The sequence below is a fragment of the Hesperophylax consimilis genome, chromosome 27 (genome assembly GCF_061612785.1).
Source record: "Hesperophylax consimilis isolate HC1 chromosome 27, BYU_Hcon_1.0, whole genome shotgun sequence".
NCBI classification, from domain to species: domain Eukaryota; kingdom Metazoa; phylum Arthropoda; class Insecta; order Trichoptera; family Limnephilidae; genus Hesperophylax; species Hesperophylax consimilis.
Window position 1 is genome coordinate 16,691,229 of NC_142862.1, and position 24,455 is coordinate 16,715,683.

Below are 24,455 nucleotides of genomic sequence, written 5' to 3' on the forward strand. Positions count from 1 at the left end.
ATGTCGATGTAAAAGCTCCTAACAAATCTAGTGAACAAGTAGAGTCCTTAAGTGGAAACAGTGCTGCTAATTCTTCTATTTTGTTAAATGGACATCAACACCCCTGATAAAAATCTGTTATGTCTGTGCTTTCATCCAATACTAGAGCATAAAATATGAGCTTGGATGCTCGATTTTTCAAATTATCCTCAATATGTTTTCCAATGTCGTTGACACGCCTAGTAATATGTAGTTTTTAACACTAATATACCATAGAAGAAATTGTCACAATAGTTGAATCAATGTACTGAGATACTTCCATATATGAGATATGATACGAACTACGCACTTTGGAATGTTCTTTTGGTGGTTTTATGTACACTAAAAGAAAAAAATGTGTGCATATGCTCCGTGGGCGACAAGTAGGCACCCAGCGGGCCGCGGGTTGGCCACCCTTGATTTAGTTGAACAGACATAATACAACCCTTATCCAAATGACAATTCTGAAGATTTTGCAGTGTTTTCATAGATATCAGAGGGGCGATTTCGGTTTTACTTAAGGATAAGGAATTATCCTTAACCTTGACAACTTTTCGCTGTTATCTGAAAGAACTGGAATTGCAGAAAAATATGTTCATTTTAGGGTTATGAATTCCTTATTCGGAACCAGAATCTCCCCTCTGAGCCCGCCCCTAAATACTATTGAGTGAATAATAGTATCAAATAATTATAAGCAATAATTAGTTGCCTGAAATACTAATACAAATTGAAAATATCTCCCGAGTAAAAATAAATGCCGCCAACGGGAATTGAACCCGTGCTTTCTGATGTCCGGTCAGGTGCTCTGTAACCACTGAGCTGTCGGCTTATTTCCAAATGGTTCAATATGTACTAGTACCTCAATCAACAATTACTGCTTATTATATTAAAAAAAAGTTGGTTGTTTACAGGTGGAAAAAAAAAAATGATGCATGAGTTATCTTCTATTACAAGGTAGACTTACACCGAAGATATTGTGTTATGAGGAACTCTGAATAAATATTGTAGTGCAATGATTAGGCTTTTCCCCACAACTTGTCAAGTAACGCGAGTTGACTTCCAGTTTGGTATCATGTACATTCCTATGTATCGTGTTTCTTATTTCAAATATTAAAGAATAACTTATTTAATATAGTTTATTCCAGAAAGTATGCAGGATTACTGCAATCTAATACATTTCATATTTCCTAATAATAATTTTTTTTTTTTTTTTTTATGGTAAACTAATGTTTAAGACAAGATTTTTTATGCATAGCACAAAGGGTAACAATTATTTTACAAGCAATAATTATTCACCTGAAACACTCATCCACATTGAAAAATCTCCTGATAAAAGATACATGACGCCAACGGGACTCGAACCCGTGTCCCTTCGATTTCTGGTCGACAAAAAAATAAGAATATAAATAGATAAAAAAATAGACAAAATAAAAATACATACCAACAGCCTTACAAACGTAGTTATTGGTGGCGCCTAAGGTCAGAAAAGTGAAAAACTTGACTTTTTACCATGCGTTTGTTTGGTTAAAACGGTCTCAAACCGGACCCAAGGCCGGCTTGAACGGGTGTGTAAGAATCTAATTAATAATATGGGTAGAATGAAAACAGAAAACAAGTGCAATATATACCGGTCGGTGGCCGAGTTGACATCGCGCTTGGGTCCCACTCAGGCGTAGTGTGTTCAATTCCTCGGTTGGCTAAGTCCTCCATCACAACACAAGTAGGAGATTTTCGAATATTGTCAGGTTATTCGTAACCCGGGAATATTTGTCTTTCTTTTTAAAAAAAAAAAAAATATATTGAACACAAAAATTTATGCAAATAGCGAGCCGTCAAGGGGAATCCATCTAGGGAACCATTGCAGTGATGATGGTATTCTTTGATTGGAGTAGTCTTTGCCGTAAGCTTCCCATCATGAGTGGTTTATTTATGCTTCCCATGCGGTGCGGAGAAGTGGTCTGAAAGAGTACTCGTCCCTCCAGGAACGTTTAGGTGTTCTTGCAGTACTGAGGTTGATGAGCAATATTAAATAATATTAATATTACAACTACTTTTAGCGCAATGAGTTGCGCTGAATAGTTGACGATAAGCGTTATTGTAAGCGACTTTTAGCTTATGCCATAGGGATGCAGTGTAATTTACCGACAATTGTGACGTATATAGCAATGGGTTTAATAGTATTCTTTTGACGTTTGTACTGCAAAAGTGAATTTAAGTCATCAAACCTTTCTTGAGTTAGCTGAAGAATATTTGTGTAGGCCAGTCAGTGAATCCTCCTAAACTATTCAAGCTTAACTATTCAAAGACCCCGCTTTTCTTTTGGACTATTCCAGTATCGAGCCCATTTACTTTTCTTACAATGCCTTTGTATTTCAAGCTAATCATCACTCATTTCAAAAATATCGGCACGACATATTTTTTATCAGTAAAACTGATAACTGTAAAACATTTCCTTCTCACAGTTCCAGTAGCTTTGTGCGACTATCTTTTAGCGGCTACATGAAGTGAAGATCAAGTGATGACTTAAGCACAAAATGTGAATCCCTCTAAAAGTGAGGCCCATGATAGCTGCCCCCTCCCTTCCTCATCACTGTATGAACTGAACAGAGTTATCAGCTGTAAACCTTTGTACATACAGCCTTAGGAAGAAGAGAAATCTACATGTTTTCTTTCTTTTTTAATACTTATTCTTGAACCATTGCATTGCTGAAGATGGCGACCACCATTGCAAGGGAATGCAGTCAGTAGAAATCATTTGTGTAGGAGACCGAATTCAACCCTGGGACATGTCCACTGTCACGATGATGATTTGTGGTGATTCTCGAGTACTTATGTATAAAGGGGACTACAGGGTAGAATGCTAATATTAGAAATAAAACGCTTGTTTATTAGAAAGCTGCTTTATGGTAGAATATTAAAATAAATTAAGAACGAACCCAAAATGTTAATACAATTAAGTTGTCTATTAGGTAACAATTTTAAAATGATAAATATTCAGCGCCATTCTTACACTGCGGGTTTTCCTTCCCTGCTTCCCTAACCAAAGACAATAATTATTAATGCTTTCCGGAAGGAAACAGTCTTAAAAGTTCAACATATAAAAATAAACAGCCAGCTAAAAGAAATTCAAAGTCAAAATATTGAGTTACAAAATGGTGAACATTTGTGAATTTCAAATCAAAAATTTTTTCCACTCTTCCTAAAATAATTTTTTTATCGGACAGTGAAATTTAAAAAGAACTATTTTTTAAATTTGTAAAAATGTTGTTTTAGAAACTTTCAGAGAAGCTCGTGTTGTTTATTTCTGTAGGTACTTACTTTTGGTTAAACAAAATTGCATTTTATTATTCTTCGAGCAACCCGCGGCGTAAGAATGATCAATTTTTCAACAATGTTTTTACCTTAAACATTAGTAATTAAATATACATAGTTTGAAGCAATCTTCCGTTTATTATGTCCGTTGTTTTCATGAAATGTTGTGGAGAATAATTCAATGCAGTAACTATAATCCAATTTAATAATAATGGAAATTCAACTGTGGGATTATAGATGTGACATGTGACCAAATCAACTAGAGTTACCAGGGAACTAAAAGTTGAGAAAACAGGAAACTTGTTTTGTTACAATTTAATAATGCCTTCTGGTGGATTGGAGAAAAAACTGAAACTTATTCTCCAAAAATCAAATGCTCGAATTTGGGATTATTATTATAGTTCTCTTTCTTGTCGCTGCGATGCTAACTCTAATAATTTGTAAGAAGATCTCTGTTTTATCATCTTACCATAATGTTCATCATTAAATTGAAAACATGGAAAGGGTTATTAAAAACTTCAAGATGTAACAAAAATGATGCATGATTTTCAATTAAATCCCACTTTAAATGAAAACGTTCCGTACACATTTTAATTCTGCAAATCTGAACATGTTATTACAGTTAGACATAACGTAGGTATTATATTTTGTGTGTCATATTTTCAATTCATGTATAGGTTCTTAATATATTTGGAAGAGGTGATAATAATAATTATCGTAATGGAGCTTGTACATGATTATAATTAAATTTTACAAATTAAATAAAATATTATTAAAATAACAACGAAATATTTTGTCAACAGCATCCAACAAAGCCTAACATATATAATATGTAAAGCGCAACGTTTCTTTCTAAATCCGACCATTACCAACAATACAGTTCTTTATTTTTAAACAAATTACCGTTATTATTATTAAAATGAAGCACGCTGGAGATTGAATTCTCAATGCTATTTTCATATTGAACATTGGAATAATTGCTTTATGCTATTTTAAACTGAACTACATATGTGGCTGTCGCATATATGATATGTGAAATTTCACTAACATTTTGTCAAAATGTGTCACAACTGAAAAGGTCAGCGTTGAAAAGGTTAATATTGTTGCCTATCGTGTTGAAAATGTTTTTACTGTCAATGATCTAAAATTTCGAAAGTTCGATCTGTGTAAAACTTGTTTATCCACGTATTACTGAATCTATTTGAGAAATCATACATGAAAAAGTGGTATCTTAATATTTCCAAATAAAAATAAAAATAAAACCTCTTTGCTGTTTACGAGACTTATAAGTTATATTTATATGTATAAATTTTAGTACAACATCAATGTACCCCGATTTGAATGAATTAGAAAGTGTCCATGTTGGGTCTGTTGTTCTGGATTCCAGTTGCATAGTATCTATGGTCTGTGACATCCTGTCTTGTCGCGCCACGCCATCATTGTTTTATTTGACAGGTTTAGGATATTGGGATTATTGAATGGATAAGATTCACAAAGAAACGCCGCTAAGACAAGAAGCGTTGGAAGGTGAATTATTGTAACAATACTAATAATATTCCTCCCATCAATCCTGCAAAAGTTTCCTAAAATAATAGCCTAACCAACAATTTATACAAAATTGTCACATGATAATACATAAGAATGAAATATTATTAAATAAATATTAATTCCACTATACACATAGACAAATCTTCCAAAATAGCCTAACCCCGCCATATTTATAAATAAATCTTATTTCACAATAAAATTCCATGCCTACACAATTTGAACTTGTTTAAATTCATTGTATAGTATTAAATTTAATACGCCCTGTCATCTTTACACTAAAAACTCAACGGCAAGAAAAAAACCCATTATTTCATTGCAAGGGGTCAGCATTGATAAAAAAAATTATACATAAAAGAGCTTTGAAAATAAGGCAAGTCCATTGCATCCATTTAAATCTTCCCATTGTCTAATCATCTTCCCAATAATAAAAACTAGAGCAATTGTTTAAAAAAAAAAAAATATTTTCGAAGCCCTTTTGAGTATATTTTTATGTATGGTGAAAACTCAATTTATCATAGACAGATTATTGCTTTTCTAAATAAGAACTCCACTCACAAGAGCGAGGGATCTATTTCACACTAAGAGCAGGCAGGTACAACTTAAAGCAGAATCATTAGGCTGACAGTGAAGAATTCATTTTGTTTTATCACCTCTTCAGTAAAATGAGAGCTTGAGATTTCACCATGATTATCAAATATTAAATTAGTTGTGCGTTTAATATCTGTTTCAATAATCCTTAGTATATATTATACTTACACAATTTGATATTCTTTTTAATTCGCTTTTATAAGTTTAAGTAGACGAATCATTGGCTCTTTCTAAATAATGTATGAAATTACTCTCTAAAGTTTTAATTGCTACATTTTGATAACCTTGAGCCTGGTGTATATACAATTTAAATACTTGGTTCTTATTAACTTCATATCTACCATTATCTGACAACTACACAAAAACCACAGAACTGTCTGAATTGAACATCACAGGCAACTGTCACTATAATAATCTAGGTTAGGTTAGGTTCGTAATTTCTTTCTGCTCACACTACTCTGATCAGCTGTTGTACAAAGTTGTATTTGACACACGGTCTCGGTCTCATGTCGGCAGAAATGAAATGAATAAGTACCAATTTTTTAATAACTTATTTTAAATGTGCTAATGACTTTTTTGACTTGGACTAGTTCTGACCATTTCTGATATTCTATAGAAAAGTAAAAAGATGTTGGAAGATGTTTTAAGAGATGTGAGGTAGTTGGAAAATCCAGTGATTGAAATACTTTTGTTTAACTTCTAGGGACCAGAGCCCCGCATTTGTAGTATTGAAGAATCATGTCCACGGTATGAAGCACTGCAATTGCAGTGTCGACCTTATTTATTCATTTTGCCTTCGGATATCTCTACTGGGTTAGTTAAAGACAAAATAAAAAAGTCACTCTATCAAGTATGGTATTGGCCTCTACGGGATAAAGCTTTTCCACATGTTTATTTTACTTCCACAGCAGAAACAGACTTCTCTTCTGTGATGTTAATGAATGGAGTAATTTGGTTTAATTTATTAAATTCAATATTTGGTTTTTTAGGTTACTTGTTGAAGTGAGAATGTGATACAGATATTAGACGCACTACAACTTGTGTCAATTGCAAAACGAAATGAAAACATAAGAATTGATAGCAGTGGTTTATTACAACATTCCACTCAGGTTACTTTAGGAAAGTCTATAATACAAAGATGGAGAATAAAATAAAACACAATATCTAGAGTAAAATGAATATCAGGATCGATATAATTAATAATAATATACAATCATAATAATACATACAACAAATGCCATTACCAAGCGATCCATCAACCATCCTCCCTTCGTATTCACAGTTTTTCTAATCTTTGATATATCTTCTGAGCAGGCTAAACTTCCCACTTTAAAACTTTGCGTTTTATCCGTGACAGCTCAAGCAAATGTTGCCATTTAAAAATTATATAATAAAACAATAATAAATACCTAATTAATCATTATATATTTTGTTACAATTTGCAATTTATGTATATTCAATATTATGTATAGTTTCCCCATTGTTTTACAGACGTACTCTCCACCAAGTAAGATTTAATCCACGATCGCATCGCAACTTATCGTAAATTGGCAAAAAGCGCAGCAAATAATAATTATTCTGTGTGAGTCGAGTAATTCAGCAATACTGGGCAAATGCCAAGTGAACAAATTCCAGGAAGACTATAGGCGATCAATCATCATCTATTTAATGTTTGCATGGAAGTCTCCGATGATGATTTCAAATCTAAGCTTGGTGCTTTTTGGTGGACAAGTGGACATTATAATAATAGCACTTGTATATACTTGTTTTAGGATCCTTGCAGCAGGCAATACCTATTTGGAGGACAGTACGTGCGTTAACCCGCAGTTTTATAAATTATATATGTTTAGTGTTTATAGCAAGTCCTTAAAAATAAGTAATGATTAGAATTAGACGACCAAAAGTCTGAATCTTTATTCCTCAAATAAACAAGGGTAAATAATAATGGTGTTTTTATTTTTCATTTTTCCGTTCATTATGTCAATTTGAACAGGCTCAAATGAAGGGTTAAATAATTATTGAACAATGCCTACTAGTTACTCGGAATTTTATAACAAAAGTGTGTTTTTCTTTCCCAAATGTTGGTAGCAGTTTAAGTAAAATTTAAAAAATTGCCAATTTATGAAAAACATACTTCAATATAGAAGCATTAATAAAACTGACACTCTCTGATCATCTTTCAATGAAATGTTAAATAAATTATCATTGGAAAGGTTCATTAAAAAGAAAATTTTCTGTACAAATTTCTTCTCAATTCTTCACATGGTTAAATATGTTCATTTCTTTTGAAAGAAGTGCCACATTTTACAAGATAAAATTTTAATACAAACAATTGTTAATTTTAAGCGAACATTTTGTAAACTTATAATAATCAAAGGAGAAGAATTGATTCATATAACATACCTATCGTCTTGCAACTTATCCGCAGAGGTAGGTAGAGAGGATAGAGTGCCACACAATATAATAATAATATGTTATACGAAAGGACAATACATATTTTTTTGTATTAAAATTGGCCTACCTTCATTTTAGTCATTACCTATCAAGTTAAAAAATTTGCAAAGTATTTTAGAATGAATCCTTCTTTATTCAATAAATAATAAAAGTGAATTGAAAAGTCACTTGCGACGTTTGATTATAAAGTTTAATGTAGAGTATGACCCTAAAAGCTATTAATTCTCGGCAAGTACAACTCAACTCCGTCAATCCCACTTTGAAACTACTTTGTTTCCAGAAAAGAACCTCACCCGTCAGCCAAGTACCGGAACATTACTGTAATGCGTAATAATTTATAGACGTAGTTTAATGAAAATTTACAAATTCATTATTATTATTTCAATATAAGAAATAATTGTACATTTTACTCAAATATTCACCTAGGATATCGCAGAAAATTACATACTGCAATTTCAATATTAATTAGAAATGATTTACATACACGCTTTTCCTTCGTACGCACAGGCATGACTCTATCTAAAGACATTGGATGTTGGATGCCATCTCTTGTCAATCCGATTTAATAATCAAATCTGAAGCTGGCAACACCACATTTACTTTAGAGATAGTTTTATCTGCAGTACTTACCTGATTGAGTAGTATCGGCGGAAAACCTAACCTTCATTTATTACCTTCGTTCCCATCACTAGTTACATCATATTATAATAATCCATATTCAAAATTGTTGCTCCTTTGAATACAACAACAAAACTTCACACATTACAATATATTGTATTGGCAACCAGAACATACTACATACAGTCTACGCATTGAACTATATAGAGATAATAATAATAATACATACATACCACAAAAAATAATATGAATGAATGCAGTAACTTAAAAAGAAAACAATAAAACATAAAAAATAATCATTAGGTCACAACTTTAGTAAAGCGTTGTCTTACTTTGTAATATAAATATTATTACTATGTATACCGGCCTCGAGGGCGCAGTTGGTTGGTGTGATGTCTTGCTTCCGGAGTGGGTCTCGGGGAGCTCAGACGATGGGCAGCAGCCGCAGGAGTTGCACTAGCCGGGACCAGATCATGCTCCACACGGCTCTGAGGGAGGCTGACCGCGAAAACAGGAACCTCCAGGAGAGGAACACCATGGTGAGCTGGGCCAGGCGATGGCACCAGTGGTACCTGGAATAGAAGAAGTGTTAAAAACTATTAGGAAGCTTTGTAGATGCACGCACAGATGGCAGTGCATAGAGCTTGCGAGGAAGTCCGCAAGATGGAGCCAGTGACCAGTTGTCGCCATGGACAGTGCGAAGGCTCTCAGACAATCTCACTGGCTCAGATTCCAATTAGCAAGCTTCTAGTTAGGTCGACTAACGAGTCACCAATATAATAGGTACGCAGAGTATTAATAAATCGCTGATTAATAAAGAACCTATTATTTATAAAACTCCTTCCAAGACGAGTTGGAGACTGTTTGTGCGAACACAACAAAAACCATAACCACACAGTGGCGGTTTGCAGGGAGGCACTAATTTGTGTATCAAATGTATTGTAGATCAAATCGACGCAACGATTTTTGACGGCAGCAAAATAATTGGTGATGTACGATGAGTTACAAGAGAACCAGTCCTTATGAAATATGAAAATATAAATGGGTTATATTTAAATTGATGTAATTTTGGGAATGTACAATTTATAATTTTGTAATATTTAAATAGAAGTATATATCTTTACGGCTTATACTATATTTTGGAAGTAAGCAGAATAAGCACTGCTACAAGATATATGCATCTTTTTGGGGGAGGCACAGTCTCTCCTGCCTCATTGCACAAACTGCCACTGGTTGAATACGATGAAAGCATGCATCAGTTTTTACCTGGAAAGCTGTGCCCTAGCCTTGGGGAGTGAAGCAGGGCTTTCCTTGAAGATGAACTGCCGGATGCCGAGGATGTATGACTGGATGTACGACTCCCAGTGGATGTTGCGCACGTCGAAGTCAAACTTCTGGCGGTCCTCGGGGGAGAGGGAGCCGCACAGGCGGCGTACATTGTCGTCCCGGAACTGCCACTCCTTGGTGGTGAAGTACTCCAGGCAGGTGGCCGCCTTCTCTAGCTTGTCTTGTATTCTCATCATTCTGGAGAAGTACCATATTATAAGTGTTAATATTACTATTCCTACAAATTTTTTTTGCAGTCAAAAGCGCAAAATAAAGTGCATGAAATCAATTATGACTACAATAATACATGTAGCCTAGGATAGAGGACTAGTAGGATTCCATTAGGAAGCTAAGAGTAAGTATTTTAGACCAGCTGAAGTCTCAGATTTCCGTATAAGCAGGGCTAACTGATCCTAATAACTGAGCAACTGCCAATCTTATACAAACCTTAAGTTTTCTATAAATTTTAATTAGTGTGTCTATTCATATAAATTAATAGCAGGTAATAAATTAAAGTGTGCATTGTAACTGTTTTTATAGTGGTCTGACTGTTTAATTCAAGGGGTTTTTATGATTAACAATCCATTATCAAGTACATCCGTAATGAAATGACACAAGAATGCCAAGTTTGTTATTTCACTATTTCAATAGAGCTAGCAACATATTAGCTTTTAAGTGGTGCTGAGACCAAAATCATAAACTTACATGGCTTTCTTTCCCGTGGTCCTGGCGACAAAGTCGAGTATGAGCGCGGGCATTCGGTGGTAAAGAGCGTTCTCAATTTTGTACACCATTCTGCACGAGCGTACATTTCCTGCGGGCCACCACATCAGGTCACCTGAAATATTACAATATTTGTGTGATATTCGTATCGATATCTAGATTAAGCCCATTCTGTTTGGTACCAATGCACAGTCCAGCACACCGTGATAAGTAATTACATATAATATTATGTCAACAATATTTTTTATATATATCGTTTCATATAAATAATATAATAATTTTATTTTTAGCCTGTTGTCCAACTGGCTTGGTAACAGTGCCGAATACACAAAAACCGGAAACCATCCACAGAAAAATAAAGTCTCACAATGGCTCCGCTGCAAACCATAGTGAACATTACTTTTCTGAGCTGTGTTTTCGGTTATTGTTCATTCGGTACCGTTACCGAGCGTTTTCTAAATGCTAATTATTTTGACCTAAAACTACAAATAAAATAAATTATTTTAAAGATAATGTTTGCCTATAATAATATTAATTTACGGATGATGCTGCCGTAAATTCAATTATAAAATTTAGGTTAGAACAGTGATAAATACATCGTAATTTAATAAAATGACAGTCAAATAGGTGGAAATTTTAGTATATAGACTTACTGAATGGGTGTTTCCTAATGTAATGGAAGCAAAGTCCTACAAAGTCTTTCCAAATTATAGGTTTTTGTTGGCCGGTACAGCAGTTGTATACCGTGATTCCTTCAGATCTAGAAATAATAAAAGTATTGCTACATAGTTGTATATTTCAAAATAAAAAGTCTCTCAACTTCACCTTTTCACCGCATTCCTGACGTATATAAAAAATATGTACGCAGAAATAAAAATCCTGTTTTATTTGAATATTCCATTAACAATACAGCCTTAGAAAGAGTCACGGAAATGAGAGATCTCAAAATTATAATTATAAGCCTATAAAAAATATTTTTACCAAAAAGCGAAATAATTTTCAAAACTCATAGAGTAACGCTGTGTTACAAGACGACGTGGTGAGGGTATTGTTTAGAGCGGTAAGGTATGGGTTAAGTTGTTATTGAGAAAAAACTGTAAATGAAATATAGTTTTTTTTTTCCCAACTTAAAACATAAAAAATAGTAGGTATTGGATAGTTAGGGTCGGGGTGAGGAGACCAAAATTGCATTTACATATTTTACGCCAAAAAATTTAAGGAATCACTGGTAAGTTTAAACGTCCCTACACCCTGTGTAACAATAGCTATATTATCGAGCCAGATAAGGATAAAAGTTTAACCAAGAAAAAGGTTATTTAAAAGATATCTAGTGCAAAACCACTGCATATTAGTGCTGTCATACCTGCAAGTGGCCGTCTTCCAGGCCGCCACCACCATGAGGTTGATGACGGTGTCCACGGGCACCAGGTCTGCGGTCCTCTCCCCGTGGCACAGCATGGTGCGGAAGAAGCCCTTGCCGGCCGCTGCGATGATTCCCGTGGGGCCGTTCAGGTTGTCCAGCCACCCGTCCACCGGTTCTCGCCGAGATGACAGTACTGGAATATTAAACACAAGCGTTTATAATATGCAAAACACACAGAATGAACTAATTCTTCTTCTTGGGATGGTGGAGGAGAGTGTATTCATTATGTCAAAGTGGTAGTTCTGATACAACCAGTAAACCGGCACCGGCAGTCACTTGGTTTTGCATAGATTTGCCTCCAGGAAACTGATGAATTGCTTCTGCAATGTGTTTAGATGTTTGAATATGCCCACAAAATTGTATAAAATTTAGAATCATTCAGGCCCCATTTGTCCATCACATAAGCACGGCAACCGTTACTGCACCGGATGCAGTTTAGTGAGAGAAAACAGCAGCAGACTAACACTTGGCAGCTTAACACACATCTGGCTGAAAGAGTAGTTCTACATTTTACGCCAGTCTCACTTGAATGGCGGAAAAGGTCCGATAAATCTTAACATATAAAAATTCAACCTTACGTATTTTTGTGCTCGCAAAATTCGAAAAGCAGTCTTTTAACAGTAGTTTTTTAACAGTAACATTATGATATACAGTAGTGAATGGTGGAAGAAGTCCAAGACGCCCGAGAAAGACATTAGCAATAGTGAAGCATTGCGCTTTTCACTAATTTTACTAATTTTTATGAGGGTCCGCCTATACAGGGTGTATCGGCACTAACCCGACAAACTTTAACCAGCTATTCCTTAGCACATTTGGAGCAAAAAATGTTATGGGCACTTTGCTGTCCGGTAGCATTTTTTTTTCAATTAAAAACAAAAAACTTTAAAATTTCCACACTACATCACTGTCATTGGCTTTGCGTTTCGTGTTCAACAGCTGTTATAAGCAAGTATGTCAAAAAGCGTCTTCGCTCTTTCGCACACACTAAATAATAATAGTTAAAAATGAGACGAATGGTGCCGTGCCATTTCGTTGTGATGCTAAAAGTGCGCCAATATAGGTACACACGTGCATTATTCAACGGAATTCGAATAAAATATTTGCCAGATGGGTTTTCAAAATTTGACAAAGGATAAAACAGTGGTGACATGTGGTGAAAAAATGAATAATAAATTTTTTATTTAAAAAAAACGTTACCGGACAGCAAAGTGCACATAAGATTTTTTACTCCAAATATGCTAAGGAATATCTGGTTAAAGTTTGTCGGGTACGTGCCGATACACCCTGTATGTATATGTAATTAAAAATGTGTAGTCTCCCTCGACTTCAAATTGTTATCTTTTGTGTGGAAGAATATTTTATCAAAAGGAAACTATATTTAAAGCCGTAGAATGGGTAATACATCCTTACACTTATCGCACCGAAGACGCAGAAATTTTTTTCCTTTTTTTTTGAAATGATTTGTGCGAAAATGAAAAAAAATAATTTTGTAATGTATTAAAATACTTAAATTTTTTACAAATAAAACATCACTAAATGGCCCAACACTGATTTTTAACTCCAGTTCATGGAGTTGTATTACAAAAGTAAGCTTTAATTTCAAACAATAATTTTATAGTTGGGGTGTGGTGAGTACTTTGTAAAAAATTTCATTAAAATCATGTATTATTATAAAAGATAAAGCTGATTAAAACGAAATCAATTTTCTCAAATGGGAACCTCGTCTTTGCCCGCATGAAGTGTGTTAATAGTTTCGTCCGCAACAAGATGCTTGTTTATACGTCTGAGATCTGCCACGACTTTTCAGGGGCAAATTTTCGATTTATCGAAGATTAACTATAATACATCCTTACACTTATCGCACCGAAGACGCAGAAATTTTTTTCCTTTTTTTTTGTGATGATTTGTGCGAAAATGAAAAAAAATAATTTTGTAATGTATTAAAATACTTAAATTTTTTACAAATAAAACATCACTAAATGGCCCAACACTGATTTTTAACTCCAGTTCATGGAGTTGTATTACAAAAGTAAGCTTTAATTTCAAACAATAATTTTATAGTTGGGGTGTGGTGAGTACTTTGTAAAAAATTTCATTAAAATCATGTATTATTATAAAAGATAAAGCTGATTAAAACGAAATCAATTTTCTCAAATGGGAACCTCGTCTTTGCCCGCATGAAGTGTGTTAATAGTTTCGTCCGCAACAAGATGCTTGTTTATACGTCTGAGATCTGCCACGACTTTTCAGGGGCAAATTTTCGATTTATCGAAGATTAACTATAATTGTGATGCTTTTGTAAGGAATCTGGTTGATTGTGAACAAGTGAGATACTTAATCCGCCGATTGCTAATAAATTATCTTTGAATAAACTCACCTATGGAGGGTCTGACGATGGCTATTGGAATGTCCGATGCCTCCTTGGCTTTGAGCAACATGTCTTCAGCTAGCGCCTTTGTGAATGTGTAAGTGTTTGGTCTGTTACCTGCAACAATCATAAAAAAAACCAAGCTTAATAATGTAATTAATAAGAATCGGGCAGGGCACGTATCAATGATGCAAGATGGTAAAATGATACAAAGCAAGTAAAGTTAATCATTAAGTGGAGCAAAGCATTTAAAGAAGTGCTCAAGGATCATCTGCTTACATTAGGCAAAGAATCTGGAATTACATGCGAAGATTTGCAGGAGCAGTGACAGGATTGATATTAAAATCAAAAGTATGACGAGTTTTACAAAGCATGAAAAATCTCTATTATAATATTTTAGACTAAACCCAGATATTATTATTCTCGAATTAAAACATTATTATTATTATTGAGTTTTGAGTGGAGTCGAGTTGGGTTTTTCCAATGGTTCATCAGAAAACCTGTATAACCGATCAGTGATTGTCAGTTTAAATTCTGCAGCCTTATGCAGCATTTTTACAGTAACATGCAATGCAGTATTTTTACAGTAAATGTTTTGGTAAGCAAAAATACATATGTCTGTGTAACTCTGGTTCAATGAACTCAGATTTGCTTTAAATTTAAGTGTCATTTTCAAAATTGTCTCTCAGTGGGGTCGTGCATGAGATATGCATTTCCATCTATATGCATTTTCCACTATAGTGTCGTAGATTTAATAAGGAGGTCTTTACGCCACACCGTGTTGTAGGCCACAGAGAAATCAATGAACGCTGCCGCAGTCTTAAGCCGTTTCTGGAAACCAGATTCAATGTGTGTTGTCAGTGCGAACACCTGGTTGCAGCAGTTATGGCCTGGCTTGAAGCCAGCTTGTTCTTGCGGAACCACATTCTCCAGAATCGGAGCAAGCCTGCGGAGCACAACTCCCTCTAGGAGTTTGTACATGGTAAGCGAGATGGACCTGAAGCTTTTCGGAACCTCTGGTGGCTTGTTTGGGTTTAAGAATCGCAATAACTTTAGTATTTTTCCAGAAATTTAGTATTACTCATGGTTTTAAAAATTTCATTAAATAATTTTGCGATCCAAAGTTTTGTCCGTATCCCAGTATGTTTCAAAAAGTTTGTGAGTACTCCGTCACATCCAGCTGCTTTCCCAGCTTTTGTTGAAGTGAGGGCGATGTCTACATCATCAGATGTAACGGCGACCATAGTTTTAAGGTTCACAGGCCATTTTAACCGCGTCGCCTTCAGAGATTTTTCTGACCTGGTGGCTTATGTTAGATCTTGTTGTCGTTTTTGAACTACGAATTAGTTGGTGAGTAACACCATTTGGTGATACTTTCGACGTTGTTTTAGTTGGCTGGTCTACAGCTCCGAGTCGCCTGTGTTTGCCACGCTTTTCTGCTCAAGCGTTCGAAACTCATTTCTTCCATTACTTCATTCCACCGTTTCATTCACCCATGTTTCCAGAGTGGAAGATACTACCAGTATCGCCCTGGTGTAAGACCACCATTCAGAATTGAAACGTTGCTCCAAATGGCTTTAGCCGTGTTTAGTGACTAGATCTGAATAGCCAGGTACTTCCCTACCTTCCTCTTTCCCTTACCCACTTACCTTCAGCCTCACAACATCCCCCAATTGGGGATGCCATAGTCTCACTGGCTCCAGACGGGAGCAGTTGGGACTCTTGTGAGGTATTCACTATAAAAAAAAATAAAAAAAAAATGGTCCAAATACTGGAGAAGATCAGAAGCAGTGCCTGAGTCGTTCGTCCTCTCCAAGAGTTCCATGTTGGGATATCCAAAAAAAAAAAAAATATATATATATGTAAGTGAAATCTCACAAGAGTCCCAACTGCTCCCAACCGTGAGGAGCCAGTAAGACTATGGCATCCCAAATTTGGTATGTTGTGAGGCTGAAGGTGGTGGGGAGGGGAAGGAGATGGGGGAGAGGAAGGTGAGGAAGTACCTGGCTATTCAGATCTGATCACCAAACACGGCCAAAGCCATTTCAAGCAACATTTCAATTCTGAATGGTGTCTTACACCAGGGCGATACTGGGAGTATCTTCCACTCTGGAACGTGCTGCAAATATAATACATATTATTTTAAATGAATAAATTGTGAAATAACACAAATTAATCATATTAAATTTACTTGCGCACGCCGGGATTTGAACACGCGACCTAGTCGAGCCTTAGCCTTCGACCACTGAGGCCGTCAATACACTTTTCTGTAGCCTTTAGCAATGTATTTCTTTTCGGCAATAAACAAGAGGTTCCAAAATTGGTCGTAATAATTCGGCCTTATCCCCGTTATGCCCCTGTCAACACATTCCAAAAAATCTCATTTTGATGAAAAATGCCATTTTGCCCGTCTTAGATTCCTTCATGGAATCTGATTACAAGAGGTAAACGAAATTTGTATGCCCATGCTTAGCACGACAGGCCTGTTTTAGCTATGTGGGAAACTTCTCAGTGTAGTTGTAAAAGACCTTATAGGTTTTCCGTCTGACGCTTTAGAAACAAAACACAAGTCAGACGTGTATTAGCTTAGCATCCTAAATAAGTTGACAAATTCTGTGCTGATGCCCAATCGATAATTTGCTCTCCAGCTTTATCAGTCATCAATAGCCCATAAAAAGTGGTGGCTGTTGCAATCTCCGACGTAAACCACCAGGAGATGATGCGCCAGAAGTGCTAGTGACTGCCATACTTCGTCGAGAAGTTTGAAAAAAAAAAAATTAAAATCAGCAAGTTTTCCAACCTGAATTCCGATTGCGTGATATTCATCAGTGATATTCTGCAACTCCGGCTTATGTCGGTTGCAAGGTCATGTTTTAAGTGTCTCCAAACTGCAACTAGGAGATAGCCGGGGATATCCAAGCGTGGTGAATCGTTTTCAGCGATATGCGTTTCATGGGGAAGCAGAATATCGTTGTTTTTGTCGTTGAGTATTTTCAATAAGAAATCCATTTTTGAGTTAGATGTTCCCTCAACATTCAGGGACAGTAATTTTAATTGTTCTCCGATATTTAGTGATTCCCCTTATGTGGTGGCAAAATTTGTAGTCACTCACTCACCTACACACGCAGTAACATTAAAGATGCTAGCAACATCACAAACTGTGCAGCGGACAAAATCTTTGCGCGTAGTAGTTCGTGCATTACTATATTGAATTGATTAAAAATAAATATTTAAACCAGGTGCCGCAGGTAAGAAAGAATGCATTCTGACACGACTAGAGAATCTGAAATTTGGCGAGAAGTTTGTTTGTTACAGTGACTTACCAATGAGCATGGGTGTGAGATGGTCCACGAGCTCCTCGTTCATGCAGCCAACCATGTTGACGATGTAGTTCGGGTCCACGGGAGGAGGGTAAACCATCTCATCCACCACCTCGCGGTCGCAGTTGCAGTATGCGGTCGATACGTGTACAAGAGCCTGAAATTATAAACGCAAATGGAGGTTAGAAAAAATTCAAAAAGATTTGGAAACAAATTCAAAGAGTACAGAAAAAAATAATTTTCAAAGAGATTAGAAAAAAATTTAAAAAGATTAAATGCGATTTCGAAAGATTAGAAACAATTTAAAATATATCAGAAACAAATTCAAAGAGTACGGAAATAATCAATTTTCAAAGAGATTAGAAATAAATTTAAAAAGATCAAATACAATTTCAAAAGATTAGAAACAATTTAAAATATATCAGAAACAAATTCAAAGAGATTGGAAACAAATTTAAAGAGATTAGGCAATATTTCAAAGAGAGCAGAAACAATTTCAAAGAGATTAGAAATAATACTTAAAGACATTACATAATGAATACAATGAGATTTTGTTATTTAGAAAGCCTAAGCGGTATATAGAATCGCATCTATGGTACGGCTTGTTTGAGACTCTCATTAGGGAACGAACGAAAACACCATTTTAAATTTGCGGCTATAATTTGTGCAAATTTCACTTTCAATTGGAATGTTTTATTTCCTTAGATAACTGCTTTCTTATTATTAAGACATCCATTTTTGCCACAAGTTTTGTGACACTGACGGTTTTATTTAAAATACATCGTATTTTATTTTTCTCCTACCATACGTAATACGTATTTATTATGTATCAAGATTAGGGTAATAATTCTAAAATATTAAATCAAATTTTTAAAATAACACATCCGTGTTTCTTGTCGTGTCTATAATTTAAAAAAAACATGTCCAGCTAGCGAAAAAATCAGTTGTTGATGCACACGTCATCTTATCAACGGGTGGTTTAAGTTTTACAGTCCAATAAAAACAGAATTTTAAGTGTTTTATTTAATCCAACTCGACTTAAACAACCCTGAATCATGGTTGTAGGACTGAGAAAAGATGATACTAACCTCGAGACGTATCATCCGCTGGCAGAGGTTGGCCAAAGTGGCGGTGCCTAGCATGTTGATGGCTACAGAAAGCTTCAGCTTCTCGTCGAACTTCACTGTGGCTGCCGAGTGGAACACCACGGATACCTGGAAACATTAAACAACATACATATTTATTATTTATCAAGGTGTACATGGCCTCGGTGGGTGGAGCAATGGGCGTTGCTGGATATTTTCACTTACCATCTTCCGTAGGTAAATAAACATCTTTAAAATAAATAATATTTTACCTTCTGAATAAGGGTTGCCTGGTCCTCGGGGCCAATGCCCAAGAAGGCTTCCGTCACGTCTCCCTGGATTGGAATTATCTTGTTCATCTCCCATGGTCGCTCCTTTCTTATTGTTTCGAATAGCTGCAAATAAAAACAATCTCACATTATGTAATTATTGAATTTTGACTTTATTCCCAAAGCACACCAAAAAAATAAAACCTTTGAACATAATTAATACTACATGCAATAATCATCTACCATCAACACTACACGCTGGAGTCATCACAAATTTATTGACAGCGTGGTGTTACGCACCCTGGGCACCCTTAGATAATTTTAGGGCATTCTAATAATCATGGAAAGAGAGATACACATTTTTTAACCATAGTGAAGAGATTCACAATAATAATTCTGAATCACAGTAGAGACATCCACAATTCTTAAAGCTACAGACAATCATGCCCATTGAAAGCATGCTATTATTGAGAAAGTGACTTAAAAAAGAAAAACTACATAGTGGTGTGTGTAAAACATTGCTAGCAAGCATGTCACCTGAGGCATGAAGGGGTTGTACTATTAACACGTCTGAATAGGTTTGTTTATGAGCATGCCAGTTTCGATTATTGTAGGCAACTAACTGACTCTTTTTCCTCGTATTTTCTTGTAAAGCTTCCATTTTGGCCAAGCCGCTTTTAAAAAGCATGTGTGTTTAATTGTTTGCTTTGAGCATGTTTATTCAGGAGTATGGCTAATGGTACGGACATACATGCTCATTAGTAGCACGACAGCTTGCTATTGTTGACTAATTGCTGCTTAGTAGCGTGTGTATGTAAAGCATTGCTAGAATTAACTAGAATTCACAAATCCATAGCCGGTTGGTTTGTGAGCATGCTAACGGTAGCATGCCTTCGGAGGAGCGGGTGCAAAGGGGCCTGCTCTTAGCATGTGAACAGGTTTGCTTAAGAGCATGCAAGTATCGATTATTGTAGGAAACTGAGACTGTTTTGATTACTTGTATTTTTACAAAGCTTCCATTTTAGCAGAGTCTGCTTTTAAATAGCATGTGTGTTCAATTGTTTACTTTTAGGACGATTATGCAGAAGTATGCTTAAAACAAGCATACCATACTCAAGAACATGTGTAGAGTTGAAGAGCATGCTAGTTTTTAGCATGCTCATTTATGACCATGTGTGTCCGTATCTTAAAACAGGTATGTAATAAACAAGCAAATGAGTAAAGTTGAAGAGTAGTGGAATGGTGAAACAGATGCTACTCAGGTATTATAAGTAAAATACTATAGATATAAATATGAATGAATGTAGTATTTTGACTTACTGGGGAGCTGGTAAGTTCGGCGAGGCGCGATGTGATGTCCTGGCCTCGCTTTGGTCTCATGAGCAGGTAGATGTTCTCTATCTTTGGGCAGCATCGGAGCAGTTTCTCAACCAGCACCTTCAAACACACAGTTATAACATACATATTAGTCACACAACTTGTGCCAAGATTTACATCGCTATCCTAAAATAATACGACATTTCTATGGTTGTGCAAAATCTTTATAGGAGGATTATATACCATTAGATTAGAGGAGGACTGTGATAACTCAACAGACACGAGCAGAATAACCTTTCAGAGTTGATGTTGAGAATGGGTCGTTTCTTCGACTCGCTTTTGTGTAAGTCGGCTCCGCATGTGAAATGAGCTAACATCATCTTTTTTTCCTTCTTCAAATAATCCGGTCCTCTTCAAGATCTGCATTAATAAATTCCTTCCTACAGCCACTACCTTAACCCGCCTCACAGCACTGCCCAACTGGGTGGCGATATAGTTCCCTGTCTTTACACTGTGCAATAGCGCTGTAGTGAGGCTTAATATAAAAAATAAATGAAATTAAAAATGCCTCTTTACAAAGACAAGGGGTGGAGCTTGGAATGTGGAAACCCTAAGGCTATTAGCCCTTTAAGTTCAGTTAGTACACTGTACGGAAGAATATTGATTGAAAGGGTATCAATGAAAACAAAGGATAAAATATGGGATGTGCAAGGTGCTTCCTTGAGTGGAAGGAGGTGTTTACATGGTGTGCATGGCTAACTAGTTTCTGGTAAGCAACCAGGTACCTTTATCGTGATAATTAAAATAATAATACATCGTTTTTGGGTGCCGTGTTGCGCTTCCTCCCTAAACCTAACCTACGCCATCTATTTAATCTAGTTTTTGATGACTTTATATCACTTTACATAGGTGTGTTGAATTGTCACTTTGATGAGTTATCCGGTCACCATATAATTGTCATACTCGTTCATGTCGACTAATAACCATCACAGTTGCTTAAAGACTTTTATCGTGTTGATATTGGCGTTCATGCTAGGGGCCTCTGGAGAAGAAAAACTATAAACCGTACCTACGTAACCAATTTAATCTGGTTTTTGTTTCATCACTTTTCATGACTTTTTAAAGGTGTGTTGAATTGTCATTGTATGAGTTATCGGGTTAACCTTCCATACATCATAACACTGAGGAGGCCGTCAATAGACAATATCAGGTGACACTAATATTGAAAATATTCTGATGAATTTGGCAGAAGATTAAAACAGTCAGGTATTCCATAAACATGCTCGCCTAACACTCTCCCCTTTTCCTTGTACATTTCCCCTAGCCCTGGGGGGATATTACACATTATATCCATGTCTACCGCCTAGTTTGGTACACTATTTGTTTGTAGGTTTAATATAAAAATAAACCCTTTATAAATATTTTTGTTTACCCAACCCTTGCAAATCCCATTTCTATCCCTTAGGCCATACAATAACGTACCCCGATTGGGAAGCGAAATTGATCCCTGGCTCTAACCAAAGGAAATTTATTGAAGAGACACAAATACTAATCGAAAATATGCAACACAAAACATGTTGAAAGTTTTTTTTCTAAGAAAGGTTAAAATTCCCGGGTTATGAATAACTAAACCAGGCATAATCGAACTTGTGGCCCAATTGAAGATTTTGGCGGCCCGAAATGTAGTTTTCAGCTTTCTATGTTTTGGATTTATGAGTTTATATGAAAAAAATCGTTCTTGTAAAAATTGTTGTAGAGTCCGAGCTCTAATTGTTATTCTTGTGCCGGCACCCTCACTCAGCAAGCGTGTTGAGCCGGCTATACAATAGTGAGAGTAAGACAGCTATAGTCTAGAGTTTTGCTGTACACTTTTTAAGCAACTATTTGCATGGTTTACTCGTGTTAGCAATGATACCATTCTACTGATATTCATAGAAAATCTACCAAAATTTGTGAATTTGTGAAAATCGATCGATTTTTTTTGAAAACTTGCTGAATTCAGTTGAAATCCACCGACGTTCACAAAAATGTACCGAAGTTTTTGAAACCTCGTAGATCTTGGAAGAATTTTTTCTTCGGAAATTCTCAAGTTGCATTCACAACCTGGCCTTACTCAATGTGTGGCCCACCTAAGCTCAGCAAAATTTTTTGGTTCACCAAACGATTTGGGTTGTCTACCCCTGAACCAGACAATATATGAATTCCTCCTGCCAACTCCATTATAAACGAAAAGTTTTGCTTGTGCAATGATGTAGAACTTATCTAGCAGAGGATTGTACCCTCGAAGCTTGGGTGGAAACCCAACGCATTGAAACATTTTAAGCTTTCGCTCAAAGAAAATTATTACTGGTAATAAATTTCGAATTTTTTTATCTCACTTTGCCGAGCGATTTGTTTAGACACATTATAATTTGATGAGCCCATCACTAGTGAAGAGTAAAGAATTCCCCTTATTGATATATTAATTTCTCTTGATTGAGTCACAGCTGGGCTTTTTAGGTCCATCTAGATCAAGGCTGCCCAACCTTTTTAGCAGTTGGGCGAAATTAACGATTTTGAATCACTGGCGGGCCACTGAATACCTGACGGTTCCTATTTCCATGGGGGGGGGGGGGGGTTGTTAGAGAATTTCTATAAAACATAATTCCCCACAAAAAAAAATCTAAATGAGTGCTCCCCACAAAATATTTGAAATCCATGGGGGGGGGGGTTGTTACGGAACTTAGCTGAGAAAAAATTCCGCACACCCGAACACCCGGGGGGGGGTGGCTACAGGATTCCATTTCGACGCAAAAAATATTATGTCGATAACCGGTGTATTTTTGTTTCAAAAGTAAGTTCAACAGGTTAGATTTTTTCGTCGCTGATTCTCGTTCTGAGTAGCCTAAATAGCGATAAATCGCCGTCGATGGCAACACTGGTGACCGCGCGCAAGCTGCATTGTTTGTTTTACCGCGGGCCACTTTTTCAAATTGGCGGGTGTTTTTAAAATGTTTCACGCGGGCCACTTATAATTCGTTCGCGGGCCACATTGTGGCCCGCGGGCCTAGGGTTGGGCAGCCTTGATCTAGATGCATAGAGGAACATTTCATTCCCAACCGAAACATTTGATTAGGCCCAACACTATCAAAAGTAAAGAGTCCCCATTCCACCATCACGCCATTTCTCCGCAGTGGTAGGCAGATGGGATGGACTGTCACACAACTCTGTCTAGACACACACATCTTATTATACCGACTCATGACATAGTCCGACTCAAGTAATTATTGATTCATTCTGTCTTTTGGACGCCCCCAAAATTCTATTCCAATGCGCATCATAATATGACAGAGAAAGGAGTTTAATGACAATATAATTTATCAATAACTTATAAAACTACTTTCTCTATCCATCCGCTATAAACGTTTAAATAATTTAATTAAGCGTTCCTTCGTGAGAATATATTTTTAAACATTAATTCCACAAAGGAGGCCCTGAGAGAAATAATTTCCCTCACGACCTATGTCTGGGTATTTTTTAGGTACCTAAGGAGGGAGAGGAAGTACTGGGAAGTGTGTCCAGGAGTGATGTATGCATCCATCCCTCGCACTGGATAGTCAGATGGGCAGATGAGTCCACAACCAAGACCTGGACAAACCTCATGCAGAGGCGTTAGTTTAGTTACAATATGATGAAATGCTTACCTTTCCCATGAAACCGGTGCCTCCTGTGATGAAAATAGATCTCCCAGAGTAGAAATCTACCACAGATAAATACTCAGATTTCTTGTATCCCTGTTGCATGTTTGTCGAAGGAGTAGGCTCCATTCCAGATGTGGAAGACGCCATTTTGAATTAATTCACAAATAAAATATCTAAGTTTTGATATTTTATATATTATTTACTTGACACGCACTATTCTTTGATTATAATCAAATTGTAAAAGCACTATCCCACAATCTTATTTATGTTGTTCAGTTGGTTTTTTTAATTCACACAATTTTTTTAAAATGTCCTTGTTGATGATAAATTAATCAACATTTTGTTAAGCTTTGAATTACGTTTATTGCATGATATTATTTCTTTGTAAAATAAACCAAGCAATTAA

The 24,455-nt window shown here is 36.0% G+C and overlaps 1 protein-coding gene across 1 annotated transcript; it reads right to left on the reverse strand.

Annotated features, from left to right (window-relative positions):
- Positions 1-2,360: 2,360 nt before the first annotated feature.
- On the reverse strand, positions 2,361-24,455 carry LOC149410669 (putative fatty acyl-CoA reductase CG5065). Its single transcript, XM_089648111.1, has 11 exons — positions 24,053-24,455; positions 20,373-20,489; positions 19,056-19,178; positions 18,787-18,912; positions 17,702-17,855; positions 14,388-14,495; positions 11,951-12,143; positions 11,241-11,347; positions 10,570-10,702; positions 9,805-10,062; positions 2,361-9,110 (listed from the first exon to the last, which is right to left on the reverse strand). The coding sequence occupies exons 1-11, from the start codon at positions 24,194-24,196 to the stop codon at positions 8,963-8,965; spliced, it is 1,611 nt and encodes a 536-aa protein (XP_089504237.1). The 5' UTR covers positions 24,197-24,455; the 3' UTR covers positions 2,361-8,962.